The following is a 19,177-nucleotide window of genomic DNA, read 5'->3' as shown; positions in this document are numbered from 1 at the left end:
TTTGCACGTCTGGTAGTGAATGAGTTCAAATGCGATTGAACTTGGTCGTCTTAAAATTTTATTTTCGCCCAATATTTTGTTTTGGAATGGACATACTTCTTCCAGACGTAATAAATATTTTCATTGGTTGTTCTGTAACAAACAAACCAACCACAATCAAACTAAGTCAACGCAACATCCTTGTTGGTGGTCATGAGTATGCTCATAAACACCATTTGCTCCTCCACCAAAGGACCTGTCATAAATTTTCTTTCAAAATCTATCAAGAGGCGAGATTTCAAAAGGCGGCCCAGTTATCGTGTTTGGCCCGTTGCCACAGAAACCCTTGTCACAGAATCTGTCGAGAGGAAGTGACATAGGAGCCCGAGGGCGAGAGATCAGACTACGAGGTGTCTGAAATGAATACCCGGCCGGTGGTGACGAAGCAAGATGTTGATGGCATATCGGGGCAGCCACAGCCGCGATTGATATTGCAGGTAGCGGAGTGTAACTGGATACTTGATTGTGGCGGTCTAAAGACAGACGTAATTAGTTCCACAATACTGCTTCGATTCCTCGTGTTTCGATTTCGTATTAGTACCCCCCCCCCCACCATAAACAAATATGATTGGTTGCTGTTACAATACAATACATTTTGATTTATACGTCTGTGTAAGCTAGCTCTCAGTCGTACAGGAGTGGTCCATCAATGAGAAGGTTTCTTCATCCGTCATCTGTACAAATTTGTACAGATGACCTTCTCATCGATTTTGATTTATATAGCGCTTTAACAACAGTTGACGCTGTAACAAAGCGCTTAACATGGACAGCTATCATATACAGGAAATAAAGCAGTCACAAAGATAGTAAAACCAACTGTTGAATGAATATTTTTTTTTCCAATAAAACCGTCTCTAAAATGTAAACGAAGCAGTCAAAAGTCCATCAAGCGCATTTGTCCACTTCACCATTCAAACACGATGCACACCTGTCGCATGTAGACTCGCGTTTACAGTCGCCGTGGCAGACACCCACGCACGGACAGCTGCCCTTGATGAGTCGCCATATTTAAACCCCCCCTCGGCCCGCCTCCGTTTCCTGTCCCCCACACACCGCTGCTTGTCGCCATGGTTACATGACGCATACCTTTTTTCAAGTCTTTATAGCGCTGCTGCTGCTGACCCGGCGCCTGTGATTCACTGCATTCCTGGTGCTGACGCACACGCTACCGCGCATAAAGTCTACACTCCAAAATAAGAAACCAAGTGTGCTTGCTTCAAGCTGTTCATTTGTCATTTCAGGGGAAAGTTGACTGAAATATTGAAACACTAAATTGTTCAATCAAACTATCAAGTTTTGCTTGATGATGGACTGCTAGCTAAATGCTAACTTAACATGCCAAATGGCTCTGACAGGAAAATTAGCATCGACGTCTGGCTTTTTCCTGGCTCGAATTGAGGCAGAGGTGGCACCACCCTAATCATGCTCCATGACGTGAATATATTCTGTCAATCCAACTGACTCACTTTCTTTTACAGGAAAAATATTTTAATTGAAATGTTCCCATGTTAACGTGCAGCAAATTGTGAAAATGGCTCCTTCAGTTGCACTTTGGAGACGTATCATCAACAAATGATTGCTTTTGAATGCATGATGTCACTGTCATTCACTTTTACGATATTATTTGCAGAATTTATAGCTAGCCACATACAATAAGGCGGTTGCGACCCGGTTCAACAATTGTCTGCTACATAAATAACAAGAAAATTAACTCATTTACTGCCAGATGTGCAAAAATTTGTCCACTCCAGTGCCGGGGTTTTTGTCATTGTCACTCAAATTTCAGGACCCACAGAATAATGAGTTTTTGGATTAAATAAACATTCAATACAGCGTTAGAAACCTTAGACTCTCTTCTTTTAGCGGAAAAAAAGAGTTTATTACTAAGTTTTATGGGTCTGAAGTTATCTAAGCTTGAAATGGGGGTGGCTGTACAAAATACAATACAATGTATACATATTCATATATATAGTGCTTTAACAACAGCTGAAGCTGTAACAAAGCGCTAATATGGAAAAAAGGGAAATGAGTTTTGTAGAAAAGGAAAAAAAAAACATTGTGTGAGGCCATGGCCAGCGCTTATATCTGCGCCCAAACATGAAAAACAAAATCCGAACAAATTTGGGAATGGCGCTCTATGTCATTTTTTTCAATTCCAGGGTAAATTTGTGAATGGCAGTGAATGAGTTAAATGACTTTTCAGTAACAACACTAAAGTATTTCCCTCCTCACTTGCCGTAGAGTGACGGAAGTCATGGTTGTCTAATGAATCTAAACATCTCCTCCTATACCCTTCGAAAATGGGTCCGCCATATGTTGTGAGATGAGACTGCGGGGCAAACAACACAGCCAGCGTTCTTAACCGGCTGGATTTAATTGTTTACAGCCGCTTGAGTGTCAACCATGATAGTATTTAGTTGTCAACTGAACTTTTTTTTTTTTGCAAATTTCCCCATTGTGGGACGAATAAAGGTTTTCTGATTCTGATTTTCTGATTCTGAACCTCCGTCGTCCACCAGGGTGACTGGCAATGTGTAAAGTTTTTGGGGATGGAGAATGAGTGCTGCTCCTCTTTTCTGCTTGAAGCATATGATCAGTTTCTGATACTTGTACACAGCTGTTTGTATCGCGTCTCCATTGTTGCACAATGCCGCAACTGCAGTTAAAAGTAAAATGGTAAGCTGCACCATAGAGGGTGTTCACTATTTCGGGAGAGGAAGTACCAATTAAAAGCCCACTCTTTCTTGGAAAGAGCTCTCATAATGCCGTAGTGTCTCTTTTCACCCAGAGTCTCCCCACCTCCTATATTTGTGTTGAATGTGGCGCGTTGTGCCCCGAAGTGCATGGCGTGTCAACTTTGGGAAATAATAATGATGATAATGTCAGTGTTATGTCGCCGCAGGCAAAAGCTTCACACTGACCATCACCGTGTTCACCAACCCGCCTCAAGTGGCCACTTACCACCGAGCCATCAAGGTTACAGTGGACGGACCACGAGAACCTAGGAGTGAGTACATGCAATACACATGCCATCTTGCTAGCAAAGTTGTTTTGTCCTCTCCCACACACTTAACTCATTCACTGCCAGACGTGTGCAAAAATGCGTCATCTCCAGTGCCAGGGTTTTTGTCATTGTCACTCGAATTCCAGGACCCACAGAATATTGAGTTTTAGGACTATATCAACATGCAATACAGTGTTAGAAACCGTAAACTCACTTCTTTCATGAGAAAAAAATTGTTAATAACTAAACTACATGGGTCTGGAGTTATACGAGCTTGAAATGAGGACGGCTCTCCAAAATACAATGCAATACATACATATTGGTTTATATAGCGCTTCAACAACAGCTGAAGTGTTTTTTTTTTGTTGTTGTTCTTTTGACTTCAAGATGGCGCTGCGAGAGTGGCTGTCTTTCCAGCAGCTCATATATTTTGTTTTTCTAATCGTTTCATTCCTTTCATCTTCCTTTCATAACTTTGCTGCTGTTAAATGTAAATGTCTCCACTGCGAGACTAATAAAGATAAATGCAATCCAAGTTGGATCAAAGTGCTAACATGGAAAAATGGAAAATGCTGCCACCTTGTGGAAGTAAAAAAACATTGCCAGAGTCCATGGCCAGCGCTTTATCGCCACCCAAGCATGAAAAAACAAAACCTGAAAGAATTCGCGAATGGCGCTCTACGTCTCATTTTCAATTCCTGAATAAATTTGTGAATGGCAGTGAATGAGTTAACCGTGTTGAAATTATACTTGAAATTAAATTACAGCATTACTTAAGGAAAACAAATAATATTTCTGCCTACCATTAATCAAAGTACAGAAGTGTGTAATCTTTCTCTTGTCGTCATAATGCATGCTGATAGCAACAATGGCTGATCTCAGCAACTGATTAAAAAATAATAATAATAACCCCATAATCCATTCAGTGCAAGAATACTTATATTTCATCACATGTTTAAAATGATACATTTCTAGTGGTGGCCCAGAGTAAATTCACTTTTAGTTGCCAAACAGTCGTGTGGAGACCTCGGGCCACCATTAATGTCGGATCACGCAAATGTTTTTGTCAAGCAAAATATAATGCAATGCTGTTTCCAGTGCTAAAAACACATTACAAGATTGTTGTCGCAAAGATAGAACATCTCATTCGTTTCAATAGTGATAATATACTTGACCCTTGACCCAAACAATGAATGACCTGCGGAGAACACTGTTGCGCTTTTCCCACACTTACACTAGACACCAAGACAATGAGGTAGGATATTCCCAAGAGGCTATGCCGGGTAGCAAGAGTGCTAGCATCAGCTCCTTTTAATAGGCTGTATAAAAACAACTAAGCAGGAAGTTGGACAGAGGGGGGCCGGGAGAGGGGGGGGGGACACTTTACTATAGTCGAGCCGTCAGTGCCAGCTGGTCTGGCACGCAGCTGTTTGCCTCCTCCTTGAGGAATTCATGAAACATGATGAAAAAAATCATTATTGATGTGACAAACAAGGCTCACATGTGGCATCGGGACACAGCGGAGCCGGCCGTCGCTCGCTTTTAGCAAGCTATGTCATTCCTGCCGCTCGGAACGATGCTCGCACTGCCAAGAACACAGTCACTCACGCACGCGCGCACGCTCGCTCGCTGTTTGATCAAAAGCATTTCCTGTGCATCTGCTGCTGCGTGTCACATGATTTTTTTTTCCTTCGGTGGCCAACAGATGAGTGTCCTCAGTGACGAACTCATGTTAACAAAGCTTTGTAGTAGATAAAAGTGATGAAAGGTATAAATATAAGGCACCCAATAAGTATTTCCACGAGACGGTATGGGTTGAGTTGAGTTCAGGTTGCAGAGTACTTAACTCATTCACTGCCATTCATAAATTTATTCGGCAATTGAAAATCACGTAGAGCGCCATTCCCGAATTTGTTCGGATTTTGTTTTTTCATGCTTGGTTGCTGATAACGCGCTGGTCATGGTCTCTGGCAATGTTTTTTTTCCCTTCAACAAGGGGGCAACATTTCCCTTTTCCCATCTTAGTGCTTTGTTCGAGCTTCAGCTATTGTCAAAACACTATACAAACCAATATGTATGTATTGCATTGTATGTTGGACATTTGCTCTCATTTCAAGATCATATAACTCCAGACCCATTTAATTTAGGAATTAACTCTTTTTTTCTGACGAAAGACGAAACTCTAAGATTTCTTACGTCGCATTGAATGTTTATGCAGTCCTAAAACTCAATATTCTGTGGGTCCTGGAATTAAAGTGACACTGACACTGAAGTGGACACATTTTTGGCACATCGTCTGGCAGTGAATGAGTTAAAAATAAAGACCAAAATGAAATCGGATAAAGTTAGCATATTATAGGAAAATTTGTGATGTTTTTTGAAAAAAAGAGCATCTTGAAAAAAATGACATTCTAGTTGCATCCATCGTCCCTTTTTTTCCATGTTAGCACTTTGTTCCAGCTGTTGTTAAAGCGCTATATGCACCAATATGTATGTTTTGCATTGTATTTTTGGACAACCGCACTCATTTCAAGCTCAGATAACTCCAGACCCATATAACTAAGAAATTATCTTTTTTTCTGATGACAGAAGAGAGTATGTTTTTTTACACTGCAATGAATGTTTATGTAGTCCTAAAACTCAATATTCTGTGGGTCCTGGAATTTGAGTGAAAAATGACAAACACCCTGGCACTGGAGTGTACATATTTTTGCACATCGTCTGGCAATGAATGTGTTAAAAAGGCTTTAAAGGCTTTAAATCCATTCATCTCAACACAACTGGCAATAAAATGTCCATGCAGACATTTTTAAATAATAAAAAGTGCTACAAAGGATTACGTTGTGATTATTATTTTTAGTCCGTTTTACGCAAAAACATTATCAATGTCATTAGCGACTAGTCTGATGACTTTCATCACAATAGTACTGTAACGCCTGAAGTCCTGTCGCCCTTGGCGTGTGTGTGTGCGGTTGTGTGTGGCACAGGACACATGTCGGAGGTGTGTGCGATTGTATGTTAATGGTGTCATTAGCAGGGTGCCGGCACAGTGCAACTAATAGGCCTCATTAAATGTCATTTGCAACTAATAGGTGGCGGGGAGTGGTCACGCGCAGGTCCAGGTGTGTTTGTCTCAAGGAAACATACACACACACAACGGTAGCAAAAAGCGCACACTTCCTCTTGGCAGATCTTCAGTTTGTCAATCAAATTGATGGTGGACTCACACGAGAGGTGACACAAAACATTGTGGTGTCACACAAAGTTAGCTTTGTGGCTAAGTGCGCGTGTGTCTGGTGTTTTGTGGGGGTCAGAGTGTTAACAACTCTGGTGAGGAGGCAGCGGTTCTGCAGACCATATTAGTGGTTACATTCTAACCTCACACATAGCCACATACAGTACGCACACGCGGGACGGCCGGGCATTAAAATCCACTCAACGTGTCATCATGACTTGTTGACAATTTTATGATGAAAAATTAGAGAATAGTGCTCTTCTAAATTGACGGGGAAAAAAAGATTTCTTATTTTGTTGATTATTTGATGTGTGTGGCTGTGGGACTAGGGGAAAGCCTGGATTCCATAATATTTATAACTCAAAATCATAATCAATAGCAACAGAGTGAGGAAAAGAGAGGAAAAAAAACCTTGTTGACAATTTAATGATGAAAAAAATGTTTTCTAGAATAGTGCTCTTCAAAATTAACACTAACATTGCATAATTATTTCCCTGATCGGCCTTTGATTCTGGAAAAAAAAACAATTTCTTATTTTGTTGATTATTTGATATGTGTGTGACTGTGTGACACGGCTAAAGCCTGGATTTCATAATATTCATGACTCAAAATCATAATCAATAACAACAGAGTGAGGAAAAGAAGGGAAAAAAAGCTTTTTTTAGACAGTCAATGAGTTCTGTGAAGTTTTTTCAAGATGTGGCGGGTATATATGTGTGTGTGTGAGAATGAGTGAGTGCATGTGATTGTCTGCGGGCGGTGTGCATGTATGACACTAAACGCAAAATCATTCAACGGGCGTCTGAAAAAAAGTGAGGAAAAGAAATCGAAAGCTCTTCTCTCGTTCTGAATCATCTGTAATGTGTTTTTGCATGAAATCATGGTATTGCCTAGGGGAGCTGTCCTAGACATCTATATACATAAGTGTATAATGTACATGTGTGCGCGTGTATGTGTATGCGCATTTTCCCTTCCCTGGCCGGACCACACAGACGCCTGGCAGCGTTCCACTGCAGTCAGCACGGCTCCTTTTCACTCGTTTTTTCCTCTTCCTCTTCCCCCCTCCTCTTTTCCCCCTGCTTTCTCCTCCCTCCATCTCTGGTTTTATCATCTCCCCTCATTTCTTCCAATCCGTCTTCCCCTGATACTAGAGCCCCACGGCGGACGGGCGCCTGGCTGTCACCCTGCCTGCAGCCCAACCGAACTCCACACTTTTTTTCCCCCTGGAAGTCATCCACTGGAATTATTCATGACGTAAAAAAAAAAAGAAAATGAAAATGGTGGTTGGAAGGTCTTAGAATTTAAAATAGAACTGGATTCACGGATGATTGGCATCCACGCAGACGTGTAGTGAGACTTTAGTGCGCCACAAAACATGCTTACTCAAGCTTTGAAAAAACTCAAAAACAGTACAAGAAAAGGCAATGGTGAAATGTGATGATAATACCAAATTGGTTGTGTAAAAGAAAAAACAGGTAAAATTGATGTATACACTTAGCCAAAGAAATTAAATGTGTCAACAATTTAAAGTTGTATTAACTAATTCACTACCAGACGTGCAAAAATGTGTGCAAAGAAAAATCCACTCTAGTGCCAGGGTTTTTGTCATTGTCACTCAAATTCAAGGACCCACAGAATATTGAGTTTTAGGACTACATGAACATTGAATACAGCGTGAGACTCTCTTCATTCATCAGAAAAAAGAGTTAATTACTAAATTGTATGGGTCTGGAGTTATGAGCTTGAAATGAGGGTGGCTGTCCAAAATACAATGCAATACATACATATTGGTTTATATAGCACACAAACAACAGCTGAAGCTGTAACAAAGCGCTAACATAGAAAAAATGCTGCTCCCTTGTGGAAATGAAAAAACACTGCCAGAGGCCATGGCCAGCGCTTTTCGGCACCCAAGGAAATAAAAACAAAACCCGAATAAATTCGAGAATGAAGCTCTAGTCTACGTCATATTTTCAATTCCGGAATAAATTTGTGAATGGCAGTGAATGAGTTAAAATTTCGATTAAAAACTACCAGAATTGTGGGGAGAAAAAAGTCTTAGATAAGCTAAGACAACAGCTTTAAACCAAAATGACAGGGTGACATAATTTTAGCCTATCTTAGCATAAATGTAGAGGAAACCCACAAATCTGTTTGACATTTTGTTCAATTCTGGATAAAGTCATGTTGATTTCCCGACTGTCAAGACCGAGCAAAGCTCAGCTATCGCCGGCAGCGGACCGTAACTCGCCAGGCTGTCACCATATATCCCAGACACGAATGGTCGCCTTGTCCGTGAAGGGAAAACCACCTCAATTAATTTTAATCACACAGCTTCTTTATTCTCCTTGCCTGCTTTTCTTTTGATCAGATTAGGCCGGCGCACCACAGAGCTTCACTTAGAATAATAACTCCTTTTGGATCTAATTTCTTCCGACGACTCGTGAGCGAGCGTTGGCACACGGCCGCCGAGTGGTCGCACATCTGGTGCGAATCTGTCCTAGCTTCCGGCCGCCGGCTGGGCCGGGGAAGGAAGTGGCAGGGACGGTGCTATCGCTAATCTGCAAGTACAGGCACTTCTTTCCTGTGCATAAGTAGATTTTAAATACTATGTATTTTTTCAGCCATTTTACTCTTACTTCTTATATTTGACAACAGAGATCTGTAATTATGATTACATTAGATCAGATTAGATGAGCCTGTATTGGAGAAATGTACATTTCACAGCAGAAACAAAATACAGGAGCTGCTGTAAAGGCAGACACTCCCGCGGCCCCATCTTGAAGTCAACAAATAACAAAATAACAAATAATGTGAAACAACACAAAAGACACAGACAGTCTTCAATTTTTAGCACGTTCGGCACCCTCCATGTTGTATGAAGCAGTTCTAGATGAAAGAGGAGAGGATCAAAGTGTCCTTTTCACCAGTGAATCAGGGACGTCATGGTGAAATGTGCACATCTGCTACAAGCTAAATGGTGAAAGTAAACATCAAGCTGTAGCATCCATTGATGAAAACAGATTGTCTCACATTCCCTGTCCCATGTAAATCCACTTCAATTCTAAGCCGCGACCGTTTCACATACGCATCGGCGCTCTGCGCTGACGCTTCTTTCTTCTCATCGTGGGCCCAAGCCATGCATCATGCACTCTGCAATTTAAAAAAAAAACGGTTTTTAAACCTCTGCAGATGACACCACATAAATTGAGCGCAATGAGATCAGTCATGCTTGACTCTTGTTGCCGGGCAACACAAAGCAAAGAATCAATCATGGTACCACTAGAAAAACACGTATGATGAGGTGCTTATAAATACACGTATCGCGTAAATGCACTTTTCAATAATTGGCCGTTTCACATTTAGCCAGGTACCGTATTTTCCGGTGTATAAGGCGCACCTAAAAGCCTTCATTTTCTTTCAAAGATGACCCTGTGTCTTATGTGCAGGTGTGCCTTATATGTGAAGTCATATTGATCCACAACTGGTCTCTCAACTACTGTCAGCCACCGACTCCATTTTCCTTTGGAGAAGAAGTACTGAATAACCCCGGCCTCTACTGTAGCGCCGTATAATGTGGCATGCTTTACATTTGGAGAATATGTTATATATTAATATATTATATTTGGAAAACCTTTGTCATTCATTGAAGTTGCGCCTTATAATCCGGCACACCTTATATATGGAAAAAGTTGGAAACTTCCCCATTCATTTGGGGTGCGCCTTATACTCCGGTGCACCTTATACACTAAAAAATATGGTAACTGAGATCAGTTTAGCTAGTGACAGTTTGGTTCTCACATTTTTTTTCGAGTGCTCTCTATCATATTGCGACCCTTATGACAAGGTATTATGTCGACGGGTTCACTGTACTACTTTTCCAGCGTCATTTCTCCACTCCGTGTACCTTTACTTGTAGCCATGTAAAGTGTGACTACTTTTGCCATCTTTGCTGCTGCTGCTGCTGATGATGATGATGATGATGATGATGATGATGATGATGATGATGATGATGATGGATGGGAATATCAGGGACTTTCCCCACCGGTGGGTGAAATCATCCAGCCCCTTTTTTCCTGGTTCTTTTGAAACACCCCAAGCTCATTGCTCTGCTGCCTGACCAAAGTTGTGATAAAAGAGCTGAAACATGATTCTTAGCTCTGGCAGTGTACAAGGAATAATTAGGCCCCACAGAAGCTGTGATAAGCACCGAGTAATCATTTCAGGAGGTGCAAGTGGAGAGCTTGTTGTGTTATTAAGTTACAGGGTATAGGAAAGGGTTAAATATACGTTCAGATACTCGGTTAAAAAATTGAAAAATACAAAATAACCCCTCCCCATACTTCAGTAAAGATTAAAAAAAAAGAACAGACACTCAAAATGAAAAACAGCACAAAAGTCGTAAGAGCCAGCGATATCGCTTGAGGAGCAGCAGGGGACGATGATAGTGAGTAAAACACTGTCATGAAAGCTGACGCTGCAAGAGCAGAACAATCTTCTCGTCTTTGCTATATCTTCCCTATTTGCTATTTAATAGCCTGAATAGAATAAATCCATTAGTTAGTCAGTCACATGGTGATGAGTTTGTTATTAAAAGACAACTTCAACTTCATTGATGGCAAGTCTTTGGCGGGGGAAGACAAGAAGCCCTGCGGCAACAGTACGAGACTTGTGATGAGGGGTGATGGGACGTAGTCAGGAGATGTTTGAATGATGCAATGTCTTATGACTTTACTTCTGGGACTTTACCCCATCCCCTCCCCACCCCAAATGAAAGGCCTTAACTATCTGTACAAATTTCAGAAACACTGTGAGAGACATGCATTTGCTTGGTAAATACAGAATTGGTTACTATTATGATTATTTTCCAGTGAATGAGGTAACATGCCACTAATTGAGTCATCTTTTGCGGAAGAGGCGACTGTTTGAGGAAATAAAACAATAATAAATCATTGCAGAGGAAATATTGGGAAAAAAAAGCCAATTTGGCTTTATTTATTGTCAATAATTGGATTGGCTTGGCCTTTATTTAGTGTCACTGTGGAGAAATTTACATTTCACAGCAGCAAAGTTATGGAAGTAAAAGGAAAGGAAAGGAAAGGAAAGGAAAGGAAAGGAAAGGAAAGGAAAGGAAAGGAAGAAGTAGAAAAACAAAATACAGTCGCTGCTGCTGGAAAGGCAGCCACTCTCGCAGCGCCATCTCGAAGTAAACAAAACAAAAAACTAAATAACAAATAACGTGATGCAACACAAGACACAGACAGTCATTGAATCTTAAGAAATTTCTGCACCCGCTTTGTTGTATGAAGCAGTTTTAGATGAAAGACAAGGAGTTCAAAGTGTCCTTTTCACCAATGGACCAGGAACGTCATGGTAAAATGCGGACGTCTGCTACAAGCTAAATGTTAAAAGCAAACACGAAGCTGTAAGCATCTATTGACGATAAGAGATTGTCTCACGTAATTCCGCTTCAATTCCAAGCTGACGCTCCTTTCTTAAAAAAAAATGTTTTTGAACAATTTCGTGGTTTTTTTTTTTGTTACATACACTAGTTTTTCACGGGATGACCATTTTTATGAGCTATTTTTATCTACACATGGAAATTTGTTTTTAAAATAACCTTATTTGCGGCAGGTGTGGTTAACTGTGAACAAACTGAGCTTAGCTGTGTTTTGCCGAGTTTTTTTAATCTCCATGTTGCCTTCCAGGAAATTCGACCTGGTTAGGTGTCGTCCCCTCCTTAAGCCGGTTTATCTGGATTGTGAGTGATCTTGCCGATTGTTAGCGAGCCAGCTGGAATTGTGCCAAAGCGCAGCGGGAATTCTGCCGTTGTCTAAAAGCTGCGCAGTATCAAAAGACAACCAAATCACTGTGCTTGCCCGTGAGTCCACACCTGAGTCCAGAAAGAAGTGCCAGACGAGTGAGCACGCGGCCCATTATAAGAATAAACGCGTATACTCGGTACAGTTAGTCACACCTCTGAGAAGTGTGACAAAGGGGTGTCAAAATTTTGGCAGAGGAATGCAGGAAGACAGCGAAACGAGAATATTTTTTGGCTGTGCTCGCGAGACTCCTGTAGGGATAATGGCGGCGTGGCGTGAGAAACTCTGTTTACCTGACGAACAGGCCTCAGCTTAATGAGCGTATGGCTTCCTCTCGCAGTCAGAGGATCCAGATTCAGTCACAACTCAAACTGACTCTTCCTGGAATTTTGAGCATGGTGGTGGGAAAGGGGGGAGGGTAACTTTCTCTGTCACGTTTATCTAACACATTAATATTACCACAACTGAAATTTTACTTCTTTATACTCAGGGCATCGTCAGAAGTTGGAAGATCCTCCAAAGTCGGGCCTGTTTTCGGACCGCCTGAGCGAACTGGAGAGGATGAGGGTCCGCGTGGCAGTGCCCGCCCAGGCCCAGCGACCAGCGCTAAACACGGCACCTAACTCGTTCACGGCACAGGGACAGACACAGATAACTGGTAATTTTTTTCCCTATCACTTTTTAAATTTAATTCATCATGTAGAACATAGGTGTCAAAGTCAAGGCCCGTGGGCCAAATCTGGCACGCCACATCACTTTATTCGGCCCGTGAAATCAAATCAAAATTGGAAAATTCCACGGTGCTTGCTAAAGTCTGAAACGAAATTTCAAATTGTCGTATGCAAAGCACAATAACAGTCATTTTCCTTGATTTCCAATTTGAAAACAAGTCATTCATCAATTTATTGTGCGCTCTATATGGAATATGGGAAGGGGATTAAACATTCTAATGCTTCTGCTAATTCATAACGGCCCTTGAGAGGAAACCAGAACTACAAAGTGGCCCTCTGCAAAAAATGAAAATAAAAATAACATTTTACACCCTTGATGTAGAATATATATATATATATATATATATATATATATATATATATATATATATATATATATATATATATATATATATTTTTTTGACTCTCCTACTGCAGTAGAACACAATTTTCAAATCACCATTCACGCGTCACTGAGTGTTTCCTCTCCATCAGACCCACGTCAGTCGCAGTCGTCACCGCCGTGGTCGTACGAGCAGACATACCCGTCCTACCTGAGTCCCATGGCGTCCCCCTCGGTGCACTCCACCACCCCGCTCTCCTCCAGCAGAGGCACGGGCCTGCCCTCCATCAGCGACGTATCCAGACGTTTGCCAGGTTGGCCTCTCGCAGAAAACATGAACTCGCCAATGCTTAGTTGAGCGGCGGTGGCAAACTGCTCCTTTGTGTTAAGTGAGTTGTTTGCTATCACCTCCAAACATCTTACTGTTTACATCTCCATAACAATAGCAATCAAGTCAAAGCAAAGACGTTCCGACGGACGGATTTATTAAATCAGTTCGCTTATATCTCAATGAACCGCCGGTATTTAGATTAGATTAGCCTAGATTAGCCAATATTAGTCTCACACTGGAGAAATGTACATTTCACAGCAGCAAAGTGATGAAAGGAAGAGGGAAGGAAAAGAAGAACTAGAAAAACAAATACAGAAGCTACATGTAAGGTAATTGAACAACCTAAAACGCCACTGTCTGTAATAAAATAATTTGTTGTAAATTAAATACATGAGCTGCTATAAAAGCAGCCATTCTCCCGGCGCCATCTTGAAGTCAAAATAACAAAATAACCAATAATATGACAACACAAAGACACAGTCATTAAATTCACTTTCTGCACCCTCTTTGCCGTATGAAGCAGTTCTAGATAAAAGATGAGAGAATCAAAGCGTCCTTTTCGTCAGTGGATCAATGATGTAATGGTGAAATGTGCATGTCTGCTACAAGCTAAATGTTGAAAGCAAACACAAAACTGTAGCATCCATTGACGAAAAGAGATTGTCTCACATCTCCTGTCGTAAATCCGCTTCAATTCCAAGCCGCGACCATTCCACATACACATCGGCGCTCTGCGCTGACGCTCCTTTATACTCATCAGGGGCTCCTCAATACTCATCAGGGGCTCCTCAAGCCATGCACCAACCTTTGCGATGAACAAACCGGGGCAGTGAAAATGCTGCTCATTACAGGCGCAAAAAAAACGCTCCCTAGACCGATTTAAAAGCCTTTTAGCTTCTTGCTAACATAATTTTGACTCGCAAACAGAAGTAAGCAAATGTGTTAAAAATGATGTTCACAGAAGTTTATTGAACACCATTGGAGCAGCAACACATACATTTACTTGAACTACGATAAAGTGGAGGAACATTGATTATGTTATGGTTTCCCCCCCCTTTTTTATTTTGCAATCTGGCAAAATAAAAATACTGACACTATCTTTCTTAGCGATTCGCTGCTCTTCTGCATCACCTGGCCCATGTGTATCTGGCTTCCATTTAATCCACCCCAAAAATAAATAAAAGCAAAGCACCCCTTTTGAAGTCCCAGCATGCCGCCAGACAAGTTTTCTGTCTGTACACCTGTTGACTCACTGCCAACTTTCAGATGCAGTCAGCTTGCCTTGTCGGCCTTGATGACTTTGGAGTTTCCCCTCGTCAGCTTTTATTTTGTCACGCTTTGTTCCCTTTCATATGAGGTGCCATGAAGACTCAAAAGAACATTCATCTCTCACAGTCACAAAAAAACTGTCTCACACACACACACCCAAAACCTCTCACACCCAACAAAATCTGCTCAAACGGACCCCCCCCCCCCCCCAAAATACATTAAAGATGAATAAATAAATACATACATTAACCCTTTGAGGGACAGCAGTCACTTCAGTTATTAGGTGACAGGTGATCATTATTGGTGCCTGAAAGGGTTTTAAAAATAATAATAATAATAATAATAATAATTATTATTATTATTATTAATAATAATAATAATAATAATAATAATAATAATAATAATACATTTAATTTACATACAATAATACATTTTATTTACAAGCACTTTTCAAAAACCCAATGACAATTTACATGTATTTTTTAAACTTTTTTGGAAAGGTAAAAAAAGAAAAAGCTCATTTGCCAAAACAGTTATCACAACACAACTGACACACACCAAAGCAACGCTCACCCAGACCACAAAAAACTGCTAAAAAAAAAAAAGTGAGTGACAAAAACAACAAAAAGAAAATCATGACACACAACTAACTCTCACACACTCATTCATGACCTCCCACGCACCCCCAGATAACATGTAGAGACCTTGGAATACAAAAACCTGACCGCACAATTGTGATATAGACACATAGCTGACAATCGGTCGAGGAATAAATGTGACATAAACATGTCACATTCCTTCGTAAATAATAAGAGAAAATGATGGAAGCAGGGGGTCTTTTAACTCATTCACCGTGGCGACCAGATGTGCAAAAATGTGTCCAGTCCAAGCTATGGTTTTTGGCATTGTCACTCGAATACACAGAATATTGAGTTTTAGGACTAATTAAACATTAAATGCAGCGTAAGAAACCTTAGACTCTGTCGTTTTATCAGAAAAATGAGTTTGTAATTTCTAAATTATTTTGGTGTGGAGTTATATGGGTTTGAAATGAGGACGGCTGTGCAAAATACAATGCAATAAATACATATTGTTTTACATAGGGCTTTAACAACAACTGAAACTGGAACAAAGCGTTAACATGGGAAAAAATGGAAATGCTTCCCCCTTGTGGAAGGGAAAACCCATTGCCAGAGGTCTGGCCAGCGCTTTATCTGCACCCAAGCATGAAAAAACAAAACCGAACACATCATATTTTTAATTCCCCAATACATTTTTGAATGGCACTGAATGAGTTAATTATCATCATATGCTAGTTGACGCTAAATTACATGTCAACATGTCGAGCCCCTCCGTTTTACTCCACAAGGTCCCCTGCCCTCTCATTCTCATCCTTTTCACCCTCTTTTGCACGACAGACACAGGGACAAGGAAGACGCCTCGTGATTTATGATATGAATGCTGTAGCTCATCTAAACGGGGACAAATGGGGGGCCCGGGGAAGAAGTTAGGGGAGTGTGGGGGGGGGTTAAGTATGGCATTGGGGTACGGTGTAGACCTCCCATTCTCCATAAACTCTGCACCCAGCGTCGTCCTCACCACAGCCAGTTAGTGGTTTGGGGTGAGGGGGGGGTATTTTTTATTTTATTTTGGGGGATGTATCACACACTCACACACACATAGACACACACACACACTCTCGCTGGAGCCGATGGGAGGCGAACGTCGGAGCCACATCAGAGCCCGGGTCCGCCTCATTATGGATCTCATGGAAACTGTTTCTTGCACAAAGTGTTTCCACATGTGCTGCTCCGCATTCAACATACACACACACACACACACACACACACACACACACTACTGTGTGTATATAAAGCACATATGCACACACAGTCACATACACACACACTCATGTACGTAAATATGCGTAAACATGCAAACGCTTTGTCAGCGTCGGCCGGCGAGACAGAAGATGATGAATAAAACAATACAGGCATTTTTAGACACATTTTTATTCCACCCAAAGGAAATCACTGTAAGGGGAAAAAAAGGCGTGGGGGGTGGTTGAATTTTCTGCAGTCTTTGCAGCATTTTAACGCTTTTAACAGTTAGTCTTCGAAATGTAATGAGAAGTCAACCCTTGTTTATTTAGTTTTTTTTTATTTTTGGCAAAAAATTCAGCCAATTTTGTGTAGACCTAATTACCCAAAATTGAAAACACTGGAAAGATGGACTGGCACAGATTAATGACATTTAATGTAAATTGAAGAAAAATTGATTGGATTGGATTAGCCCTCATTGGTCTTGCAGTGGAGAAATGTACATTTCACAGTAGCAAAGTGATTAAAGTAAAAGGAAAGGAAATGAAGAAGTAGAAAAACAAAATACAGGAGCTGCTGTAAAGGCAGCCACTCTCGTGGCACCATCTTGGAGTCAAAAGAACATAAAAAAATGAAAACAAAATGACGGTCATTCAATCTTCAGCACTTTCTACACCCTCTTTGTTGTATGAAGCAGTACTAGATGAAAGAGAGGATCAAAGCGTCATTTTCACCAGTGGATCAGGGACGTCATGGTGAAATGTACATGTCTTCGACAAGCTAACTCTTGAAAGCAAACACGAAGCTGTAGCATCCATTGATGAAAATAGATTGTCTCACATCTCCTGTCCCACGTAAATCCGCTTCAACTCCAAGCCGCGACAGTTCCATGTTTTTTGAAAAAGTGATCTATTTAGTTATAATCTTGGAGAATTTGGCCATCATCTGATGGTGCTAACTTTTGTTGTTGTTGTTGTCTTTCCTTCAGGTTCTTCCGACCTGAGCCCCTTCCCGGGCCAGTTTGAGCGTCAGTTCCCGGGATTGTCCTCCTTGGCGGAGAGTCGCTTTAGCGGTCCTCGCATGCACTACCCGGCCACCTTTACCTACACGCCGCCCGTCACCTCCGCCATGTCGCTGGGGGGCCCTCACTACCACACCTACCTTCCTCCGCCCTACCCGGGCTCCACACAGAGTCAGAGCGGACCCTTTCAGACCAGTAGCACCCCGTACCTGTACTACGGCGCCTCGTCCGGGTCCTACCAGATCTCCATGGTTTCGGGCGGCGGAGGCGAGCGCTCACCCTCGCGAGTGGCCCCCCCGCCCTGCACCAGCGCCTCCACGGGGAGCTCGCTGGTCAACCCCAACCTTCCCAGCCAGGCAGACGGCGGCGTGGATGCGGGAGATGGTAGCCACAGCAACTCCCCCACCGTCCTCAACACGGGGGGACGCATGGATGAGGCCGTCTGGAGGCCCTACTGAATGCCTGACTAAAAAGGGATTTTTATTTTGTTGAAAGCAGCTCATCTCGACTCGCGCAAACTTGTCTTCCTGGAATGTTTGGACCAAAGCGCTCAAAGCGGCAATAAGCAGCACATCCTTCCAAATAGACTTGTTTTTTTTCTCCAAATATTTTTTCATACCAACGTGAAGGAGGCACAAACTCCAAAGAGCAAAATAATAATATTAATTACACTACCATGTTGAGGTCGGATTTAAATGATTTTTTTAAATGGAACAATATTTTCACTTTTCCGAAAACATCCGATTTTGGTCTTGCACGATTTCAATGTTCATGTGGTAGTGTATTTTTTTTCCCTTTTCTTTCACGTCTATTCTCCGGATTGGTTCTTCAAGGCTTTTTATTTTCTGCATTTTTGTTCTTGTTGGTTTTTTTATACGACAATACAGAGACGCACTGATCAGCGAGACTTATTTAAACGTGTATATTACAGGGCCTTCCGCTTCCTGTTTAACTTATGAAGCCATAACTTATGTAATATTGTATTTTTGAAACTTGACTCATCCCAATACTTTTGCTGCATTTTTACGACTACATTTTTCAAAAAGGCAACAACAAAAAGCTGGTAATTTAAGATAGAGAGAAACGACGGCGCTACCCAAAGATGCAAATACTACGCCGACAGCCAAGATTCAGACAATCAGCATAGTTCCAATAAAAGACCTCAGGACCCGAATATTTTTTTGTTGTTGTCTGGTACGTGACGGCTTTGAGAAAGTTGGTCAGAGTGTTTGACACTCATGTTGTTTCCTTAAATAATCCTTTTCTCTGTTATGTTGATGCCATCTTGAATCAGTAAAAGCACTTATTGATGTGAAAAAGTCATGTGACGTCATCCTGTTGTCTGATTGGCTCTTCAGAGTCAGCAGTATTCTTCCATACGACACACACTTGATATTCCAAAGTCTCATGTCACTTAATTTTCAGAAAGATTTTATACAAAAAGCAATATGGAGTGGTAAGTAGTAAACACAACAAAAAAGTCAACAGTATTTGAAATCTACATTCAATTCCAAGGATTAGACACATTTGCAAACTTTTGGACAAAACCAAAAACAAAATGTAGTGCAGTTTAGTATAGATCA

The 19,177-nt window shown here is 41.4% G+C and overlaps 1 protein-coding gene across 1 annotated transcript in view; it reads left to right on the top strand.

The window, feature by feature from the left end:
- The window catches only part of runx2b (RUNX family transcription factor 2b), a 49,253-nt gene extending 30,338 nt beyond the window's left edge, over positions 1-18,915 (top strand). Inside the window, exons 5-8 of the mRNA XM_089022028.1 lie at positions 2,942-3,046; positions 12,591-12,758; positions 13,306-13,467; positions 17,562-18,915. Of these exons, the coding sequence (XP_088878154.1) occupies positions 2,942-3,046; positions 12,591-12,758; positions 13,306-13,467; positions 17,562-18,052 (926 nt within the window). The 3' untranslated portion in view covers positions 18,053-18,915. The remainder of the gene's footprint in view (positions 1-2,941; positions 3,047-12,590; positions 12,759-13,305; positions 13,468-17,561) is intronic.
- Positions 18,916-19,177: the final 262 nt, after the last annotated feature.

The sequence above is a fragment of the Hippocampus bargibanti genome, linkage group LG19 (genome assembly GCF_051943395.1).
Source record: "Hippocampus bargibanti isolate YZ-2025 linkage group LG19, ASM5194339v1, whole genome shotgun sequence".
Taxonomy (NCBI): domain Eukaryota; kingdom Metazoa; phylum Chordata; class Actinopteri; order Syngnathiformes; family Syngnathidae; genus Hippocampus; species Hippocampus bargibanti.
Note: the sequence above shows the minus strand (reverse complement) of the source record. Positions and strands in the feature narration are given on the sequence as shown.